General features: G+C 41.8%; 1 protein-coding gene across 1 annotated transcript; it reads right to left on the bottom strand.

The window, feature by feature from the left end:
- Positions 1-6,757: 6,757 nt before the first annotated feature.
- Positions 6,758-7,936, bottom strand: LOC138036029 (uncharacterized). Its single transcript, XM_068882403.1, has one exon. The coding sequence runs from the start codon at positions 7,934-7,936 to the stop codon at positions 6,758-6,760; it is 1,179 nt and encodes a 392-aa protein (XP_068738504.1).
- Positions 7,937-10,000: the final 2,064 nt, after the last annotated feature.

The following is a 10,000-nucleotide window of genomic DNA, read 5'->3' as shown; positions in this document are numbered from 1 at the left end:
CCCGATTATCATGCAATAGTAAATTGGACCCAGTTCAGAGATCCCAAGTTAAGACTAGCATTGTGATTTAGGATTTGTGAAAACTCTAAAATGGCTGTCTGGGGATTGCTTTCTATAATGATCATCCCACCAACATTGCTGTTGACCTGTTGATGGGAACCATGATCATGACAGCACACAGGCCATTGCTCTTTACAAAAAAACCCACAGACCTATCATCTGAAATGATAACACTACAATGATCACCAAATTTTACTCACAAAACTTGATTACTTTGGTATCAGAGGTGTTGTTAAGGACTGGTTTACTTCATATCTGAGAAACAGAACACAGTTTGTATCCCTGGGTGCTGTTACTTCAGACATTCAACCAGTGTCTTGTGGTGTGCCCCAAGGGTCAGTGCTTGGGCCACTCTTATTTCTCATCTATGTAAATGATTTTCATAATTGTTCAAAGCTTTTGGATTTTCATCTTTTTGCAGATGATGCAAATTTATTCTTACAGCATAGGGATATAAATATGCTTGAAAGTCTGATCAATTCTGAACTTGAGAAAGTTTATACTTGGCTTTGTGCAAATAGACTTTCATTGAATATTGATAAGTCAAATTTTGTCATTTTTCGTCCTATCCAAAGAAAACTGCCCAAACAGATCATATTATCCATAAACAATCAAATGTTAACACAAGAAACTTCTATTAGATATCTTGGAGTCTACATAGATTATAATGCTAATTGGAAGACTCATATTACTTATCTTTCTAAAAAGTCAAGAGAAGCATAGGCATTCTTTCTAAGCTCCGTTATTTCATAAGTACCAAAATATTACTTAGCCTATACTATGCTCTAGTTGAACCTTTCTTAATTACTGCATAGTTGCTTGGGGCGGTACTTATCGGACAGCTTTGCAACCATTATTTATATTACAGAAGAAAGCCCTAAGAATAATTACTTTTACTAGTTTTAATGAACATTCAAGTCCTTTATTTAAAGATTTAAGAGTTGTTAAGCTGTTTGATATTATTGCCCTTCAACTGGCAGTGTTTATGTATAAGTTTCATAATAAACTCCTACCTCCTGTATTTGACCATTACTTTAATCCTGTTAGGAATGTACATAGTTATAATACCAGATTATCTAGCAAAATGACTTATGCAATTCCGAAGGCCAGAACCAATTATGGAATCTTTAATATACGTTTTCAGGGTGCTAAAGTCTGGAATGATATAAGTGATGACCTAAAGCTTCTTCCTCTCAAACATTTTAAGAAAAACCTAAAGCTAACTTTTTTTGAAAACTATTAAAAATTCTTATTATCCTAACATCATAATTCTTCTGGCTTTCCGTTGTTTTTGACATTTTGTCTTTCTCAGTTTTTTATGTGTTTTTTGCTTTGGCGCGTGTGTGCGTATATGTGTGCATCTGACCTAATTTATATTAGCTTAATTACCAGAGTGTGGCTGTCCTATTTCATTAGCCCCTATGGTTATTTGGGACAGCCTGTACTCCTTTCTATTTTTGTAATATCTTGTAGCTTATTAATTTACTGTTGGTACAAATAAAGTTGTTGTTGTTGTTGTAATGATCAGCACTTGATGAATGGATGACTCCAGAGATGTGGTTTACTAAATCACTAAAATCATTTGCAATCCAATTAACTGATCAGCAGATTCAATACCAAATATATCCCCCACTGCATCGACAACATGTTCTACATCTAAATAAACAGCAGCATCACAGTACAACTCATCATAAAGTTCATTTCCATCACAGATGGCATTGGTAAATAAGTCAACCCAAACACCTGGAAGCTGGTCCCAAACTAAAGGTTTAATATGTAGTTTTTGCTGAAAACAGTATGCCCCAAATTTCACTGCAATCAGTGTACATGTATTACTCCCTGACGTATCCTCAATAAATGATATGAAATGTTTGCAGGTAAAATAAACCAACAATAATTGGAAAACTTCCGACTCTTAACCACAATTTCAAGCTCATTTGAACCCTTATGTTAACCAAGGTGTCCCTGTGACCCCTTTCTAATTTCTTATTTCTGCCCATCTCTTTCTGTTTTATAAGTTTACCGAGGGCAGGACCGTAAGAAAGACCTGAAAAATTCCCCTCCCGCTTGCAAACTTTAGAACGCTATAGATGGAGTCAATTGCACTACCATTTATGCGAAGGGGACTTACAAAATACCCCCCTATGAGATGAGACGTTCTTAAAAAAGCAGTCGAAGAAAGACAAAAAAAAAACAATGTACATGTACAACAAGGCGCAAAAGATCCCATGTCTAAAGAGAAAATAAAATAATAACAAAGTTATGATAAAGACTACTTTTCCAAACCTGCTCACGCTTTTGGGGATATAGCCCAGTTTTTCTTCTTAGTTCTGTCCCTCAAGATCCACCAAACCAGGGCACATCACATGTTGCTCGGAAAGCCATTTCCGAGCAAGACCGACCAGTTGGGTCTCAACTAGAAGACTTAACATTCCACCTTCGATTTTCCTGTATTCGACAACAGGGTTATCTAGGCACCACTCACCATCTGCATATATCACCAAACTCGCAGCCTGAAATGGGCCTGAAACTTGAGTAAAGGGGAGATGTCTGGCCCGGAGCGCTCAACAATTAAAGCAACACAACTAGCTTTTTCCGCATCATGAGAGGTGTGAAATTATCGATGTTGTTTTCTAGTGACTTTACATAACAATAATACCCTGCATCGGACAAGATTGCAGCCCACTGCCTTAACGTAAAATTATCTTCAGTCTTAGAAACGGCATCTTCTTCCATTTGGGCTTGCCTAAGTTCGATACTCCGACTTAAGACGTTTTTCAAGGCAGAAGATGATGCAGATGTCTCTTGTACGTAATCTTGGTTCCTTGTGCCGGACCTCATCGCAGTCTTCACTTGAACTCTTAATACACCGCTAAATTTTCACTACAAGTTCTTAACCACTTTCTATACAAGCATCACGTTTTATGTACTTCTGAACGGACAAACCGTTGGGAAAAAGAACCCCAATAGAACATGTTCGGATACGAGGATCAGCACTCAATAGAATCTGAAGCATGCAGCCAGAGAGTATGAAAAGTTTATACACAGAACTCTGGGAATGCTATATCTTGGGAAATTTGGAGTGGAATAGCGGACCACGACATAACAGAGCTTTATTTTAAGGAGGGACATGCAAAGAATTACCGCATTTGGCCGCTATTTTTTTTTTTTCCATCGCATCGATGTATCACATTACTGAGGACCGGAAGTGCACTAGAAATTTCCCGCGAATAGCAATCTAAAAATAAACCGGTTCGTGAAAACGCCGTGGCATAGGCCTAGTATGGGAAATGCTGGCTCTAACTTATGGGCTCCTGATATATATATATCCTCCACTTTACACTCTAGCTTGTTTACAGCATACATCTTTGATATTGGACATCCATGTTATGGTCAAATTGACACCTGTCAAAACAAGGTATCCTCTGACCAGTATCATATTGCGGGCTCAAGTAAGACCTTATCGAGGTCAGCTGACTTGGAACTGGTTGTTGATTGGATCGCAGGCTCAAGCCAGGTCAGACACTCACACTCACACCTGATCGAGGCTTAATTTTTAGCACTCTTTCTGTGGCTCGACACGGCTACACAGCCATGCTACGTCAACAAAAGCTCTTGACAGTCGATGCTTTTCCTGTTCAGGTACGGTTTGGAAAAAATATTTTTCTAGCTTTTTTCGCTGGGTTCAATCCAGGTTTTACATAATATAGCTGTAGTTATTCAAGTCAAGCATTGGAGGGATATAAACTTAGAGCTGCGTGTTTATTTTTAATTTGTTTAGGGCTGCTTTTTTCTCTGAATTGCAGTTTTTTGTATGTCTTAAGATTTTAAATTCCGAATCTACTAAGGTTGCAAGATGCCTGGACGGCGTATGTGAGATGAACAGAAACGAAAGAAGAGAGAAAGAGAACGAGAACAACAAAATGGTCCACCAGTAATAGCTTAAAGTTCGTGGAAGAAGTTACTCCACACATTCTTTTCTTGGACACTAAACCGTTTGTTATTTCTACGGATGAGTTATGACAAGTGGATGCACATTTCTAAAACGTGGTTTAGTCGTTTTTTCCTTTGTTTAGGAATGAAACTCGAATTTTTATTGTTAACTGGAATTAAATAACAATCATCTGTAATCTTTTTGGACAGAAATAATCGAGCTGTTGCTGGTTTGTTTGGCTTTAAAATGCGAGCGAACAAGAATTTTTTTACTCCGCTTGTCTAACTGTTCTTCGATGTGCCTCGACAGTGACAAGAATTTTGCACTTATGTTCTAAACATGTAATCGCAACGAGTTCTCGTAAAAGTATAAAGAAATATCACCAGCTTGTAGTTTCAGAAGTTTGTTTAGAGCACCGGCGAACAGGTAATTTGTTGGAGATCTTGTTTGAAGTTTGTCCTTTCTAGCCGATTCTGGTTCTAAGCCAAGCTGGCGTGTTTCAATGAAATACATGGAATTGTAAATAATCTCTTTTTCAGAGATAAAGTGGAATGAATAAAGTACATCAATAAAACTCCTTGTTTGCCCTTGAACCGACAAAGACGATCTGTCACATCACGAGTTATAGTACGTCTGTGATTTCTCATTTTAGCGTGATTCCTATTCGCTGGCTTTTGACAGTCGACTCTGAAATGTTAACTGAATAGTTCATTATCCCTCCTGCATACTCATTAGCATTTAGTTATGGGAAAGTCACTCCAGACGAGCAAGCTCGCTGGGGAAAACATGAAGAGTGCTAATAGAGTAAGCAGAGGGCCAGGGGTGGGTGGGTGGGTCGATTCCAACCAAAGTTAGGCAAAACTGACAACTATGAATAATTAACTCATGCTTATATAATACGCACGAGGGCTAATGAATATTAATGAAGTATGAATAGTTCATTATCCCTCCTGCATACTCATTAGCATTTAGTTATGGGAAAGTCACCCCAGACTGCGCCTCACTATCGCCGAGGAATTCGCTGGCTTATCCCCACAACCAAAATAAATCCCCAACCTCACCCATCCTTAACGAAAATCACCCTAATTTCCAACCCTCACTAATATGCGAGCACGACTATAAAAGATGCCAACACATTTAAAATTATTTCTACAGAGCTAACTGGACAGGACACCCCCAAACGAATTAGTGAAAACCGAAATAGCACATTCAAGCTGAAGAAAACATTCCAGTAAATATTCACTAAAGTTATCTCTAACAAAAGCAGGGAAACCAAACTGTAACAACGCTCAAGTTTGAGAAAATCAGACATAGTCAAGCTTTACACCTTGAAACATGCATTCAGCGTATACATTCACACCATATCAGAAAGAAAGTAAGCCTAATGTTTAGAAAGCAAAGGTAAAACCTTGCAGGTCATTATACTGCTTGTAAACTTTTGTTAAATCCACCTCCAACGAAGACATGGTATCCGCTGCTCCACCAAGGCCAAGAACCTGATTCAACTTAATGTAATGACGTGCTGTCGACGAGGACTTCCATCCCACGTGATCCATGATCGTATCAAGCTTCGCCCCGGAAATAGCCAACGAAATTGCACAACCACTCCTTAGACCATGTAAGGTAACGTTCCGACTAACAAAAGCTGGAATCCGGCGAACATATGTCGAGAGCCGTGCCTGAGCGGTAGCCGACTCAAAAGGTGCCGGCAAAATTTCACCAGATGGGTTGAGGGGTCTAAACAAATATCCTTGTCGGATAGAAATTTTTGACAGGTCGCATACAGCAATGTAAACTTCCACTGCGGTAACTGGGCAAATAGTAGAATCTGGATGACGCTTGAGGGCAAAAACGTTCGAGGTTCCGTCTCGGAGGGACTTAGTTAATGTATGGTTAAAGAGTAGAGCCTTCTTTTCCGGGAAATAAAGAATCCCCTTTGTTTTCACTCGACCAAGATCTCCAGCTCTGTCACCACTAAAAAATTGTACCTTAAAAAAGGCCTGATCCCTTGCCAAAACAAATAACTGCACCGAAGAGCGAACATGTGAGTTCAAGCGCTTGGTTATTTCTGACGATAAAAGCACCAAATCCTGCAAAAAAAAAGGTTCAGCCTGTTTCTGCACGACTCTTGCACCGAGCTGTTCCTCCCTGACGGCTGATAAATAGGACTTAACCAATGGTGAAGCTGCAGGGTTGGCAATCCCCGGAAAAAGACTATCTGTTGCTGATCTCCCATACTTATTAAACATAGCCCTCAGTTTTCCAATAATCGAGTCAACGGAGCCATATGCTAAACGCTTAGGGCAAACACAAGAAGAAACCCTGTTCTCGCCAAAGAACGGGCAAGCAACCATGTGTACCACTGTTTTGCCAAAATTATCTTTCCAGATCAAAAAGTCTACTACGTCGTCTGGTATAGCCGCACAAATGTCCCTCTTAGAGGTGGTTTCCAGGAACTGCAAAAACTCCATCTCTAAAGCACTTCTCTGTTTTTGATAAGGAGTAGCCTGCTGCTTAGCAACCAAAACTTTCTTCCGCTCCCTTATAGAACACAAATCGACAGGGGCCTTGAGGCTCTTCAAAGTTTTATATGATCTCGTCTGACGCTGGTAACCACATCTCTGGCAATAACGGAAATCAAAGTCGTTGGGCTTGGAACAAGCCGGACATGACACCGATGGCTGAAAAAGTCTGGGCACCAACGGCAAAGACTGAAAGAGGAAAAAAAAAAAAAAAGAGAAAATAGTTCCTCCTGTTAAGTTGTTACGACATGCTCTTTCCCATCCTAAATGCCCAGAGGCTATATGGAGAGGATCCAGGTCTAAATCCATCCTTCGACGGAAGAAGAAGCGCATCCAGTGATCCCTTCTCGGCCACCAAAACATTGTTGCTGGACACCGCATTTAACAACGGCCACCACCCGGGTAATGGGGACATCAATGGTACCACCACCGTAACAACCGCATCTACCGATATGAGGAAACGCAAAAGAGGGCCAATCAATGCAAATGGCGGGAAAACGTAGCCGTTGACGCAGTCACCATCACACACAGAGAGGTCTTGGTTAAAAACATTAACACCCGATGATCCTGGCGTAGGGTAGGGCGTAAAGTGCTTTAACGGGTTTCCACTCCAGTCACGTTGAACGTTGGAATCCAACGACATCAAATCAAGATCATGGCCATTAATTCCACCAAAACTACGCTGGACGATTTCCCAAGACCTCGGAGAAAGCATGGCATCGGAGCGAGACAATCTTCTGGAAAACCAATCTGCCTCGTTCAAGTGAGAAGGAACAAAAGACATTTCTAGGGACATGTTCCTATCCACCAAGAACTGGAAAATCAATTGCGAGATCTGAGTTAACTTCCTAGAGCGTGGCCCACGGCCGGACCAAGCGTGGAGAACAACCATGCTGTCTACCTGAGCATCAATCCTGCAATCAGAAACGCTTTCAGGAAGTGACTGTAATCCCTTGAGGACGGCCCACATCTCCTTCACATTAATATGCTCATTTCGAACAGTTTCTTCCCAGTAGTCACCAACAGAAATTGTCCCGGAAGGAAGGTGAATTCCAACTCCCCAACGGAAGGACGAAGAATCTAACGTCAAGGAGATAGCTACGTGCCGTTCACTCCTCCACCGAATCGCCTTTTCCCAACTATCAAGGAACCTCCAAAACATAATTTCCTCTCTCAGATTCGGAGAGAAATTCACCTCACCACCTCCGGAAGCCTGCGAGATTGACGCCGTCATTTCTCTGATGTAAAATTTAGTCGCTGGGAAAGCCAAGGAGAATGAATTGCACTTCCCCATTAGCCTCTGCAAAGACTTCAAGTGGATAGTAGATTCACGCAAAAGTATCTGCTCGCGTAGCTGAGCAAACTTCATCTTCTTATCTTCAGGAATGCAAAAGGCTTGGGCTACAGAATCCACTATCATGCCTAAATAACAAATCCTAGTTACAGGCCCAAGAACACATTTGGAGAGGCCCAAAAAATAACTGAGGTTTACAAGAACCGAACAGACTATATACAAAGCCGCCACCGCAGATTGATAGCTGTATTCCGACGTCCTCTCCGACAATGGGCGTGACCAAAACCCCTTCACAGCAAACAGTTCCCCATTCAAACGGTCATCAATATACAGAGAACATGCGACCCCCAAACCCCTGAAAAAATTTGTCGGACCCAAACCCACAGTCTGGTAAACAAACGGAGAATTTTTCCAACCAAAAGGCAGCGTAACTCCAACGAGCCACCACCCCAGCCACTCAATACCAAAAAACTGCTGAGAACTAGTAGAAAGCAAAATATGGTCATAACCAGACTTGTCATCAATCTTACTCATGTAGGAGTTGGGATACACAAAGCGAGGCACCCCAACCAGCGTTTCCAGTGAAAAGGGAGTGTCTGCCATCCACAAAATTTAAAAACCGGGCATCAATGCATAACCTTGGCTTTTGCGGTTCAATCGTCATAGGAAGGACGAGATGGGGCGGCGGCACTTCAGCCACTTTACCCCAAACACGAATCGCCCCTGTTTCAATACGCTGTAAAATTGTTTCCGTAACAAACTTCGAAAACTGTTTGCAGGAGTAGTGATTCTTGAAAATCATAGTAGGGGGTTCCGCACTCTCATACTTTATGCCCATAAAAGCTCCCTTAAAGGGCTTCATGAACTTCTTGACATCCACCCCATGCTCCAACCATTCCAAGACATCCTTCGCAGGTTCGTAGCCGGCCAAATTTTTTTTCCAGAGTTCAATTCGAGTACTAAGTTGACCCGAACGAAAGGAGTCCGGATCACGAAACAACAGATCCCGTAAGATGGGAGTTTCCCCCGCAACAATGCCTTGAACATGGGTTAAACAAGCGTCTTCTGAAGTCATTTTCTCCGAACTCGGATTACCCTCCCAAGACAACCATCGGATTTTGCCATGCTTGCTTCTTTCCTCCGCCTCTAACGGCATAAAGGTCATCGTATCTCCCTTGAGACGTTTTGACTTAGGCTAGAACCAAAACACCAAAAAAAAAAAAAAAAAAGAGAATCAAAAGGACGTACTTAAATGGAGACTGCAAATCCGAGTTCGGAGGAAATGACCACCGTAGCCCGAGTAATCGGGCTCAAGGGCATGCCTAAAGGCAAAACGCTTGTGGGGTCATTCTCCCAACCTCGAGACCACAGACTAAAGGAAAAAATAAAACATCACATATTTAATAGTGTCTTTACACTTTATTATTGTCAATACAAATATCAAGACAATCCCGATTTCCATTCCAGAACAGGAAAACTTCCAATGATTTCACAATCTTAACGTTTATCTGGGCAAGAGCGCGAAATATGACCCGCCTTTCCACACACCCAGCACTTTCTCGCCGACGGCGGCCTGGGGCTGTAATTGGAGCCACGCCTTTGGTATGGAGCTGGAGGCCTACGCGTCCGTCCAGTGAACGAAGGTTGACTTACTGCCGCGTGCGGCTTAGTTGCCTTGGAAATAACCTTTGCCACCTCGGCCTCATCCTTAGACGCCACCAACTTTATTAACACCTGTTGAAGGCACGGGTTGCCGAATAAAGGACGGCACTGCCTCAGCACTACTTCAAATCGTAAAGCTCTTTCATCCTTTCTTTCCTTGGTGACATTAACCACTTCCTCCAGGGCGGCGATCGCCGCATATGGAGCAAAAAGAGCAGCCGGGCGCGCGATCACCATTTGGAGAGTAGACAGCGCGCACTCGATTGCCGATGAATCGATTTTCTTCTTCCACTCATCCAACTCCTTCTTGAGTGAACTGACCGTTGTGTTCGGAACCTAACAAAAGGAGAAAACGTCATATAACTCCTTGATATCCTTAAGCCAGTCCCTACTTTACACTGAGACTGTATCCTTCGAAATCACATATCCTCTTCCTTTAAATTTACTATTTCATACCCTGATGCAATTCCAAATTCCCAACATAAAATTACAACGAACCTTCGCATCAGTTCTCACAACCCGTAAAAT

This window comes from Montipora capricornis, unplaced genomic scaffold (assembly GCF_036669925.1).
Source record: "Montipora capricornis isolate CH-2021 unplaced genomic scaffold, ASM3666992v2 scaffold_452, whole genome shotgun sequence".
Taxonomy (NCBI): domain Eukaryota; kingdom Metazoa; phylum Cnidaria; class Anthozoa; order Scleractinia; family Acroporidae; genus Montipora; species Montipora capricornis.
The sequence above is the reverse complement of the archived record's forward strand: the minus strand, read 5'-3'. Positions and strand labels throughout refer to the sequence as shown.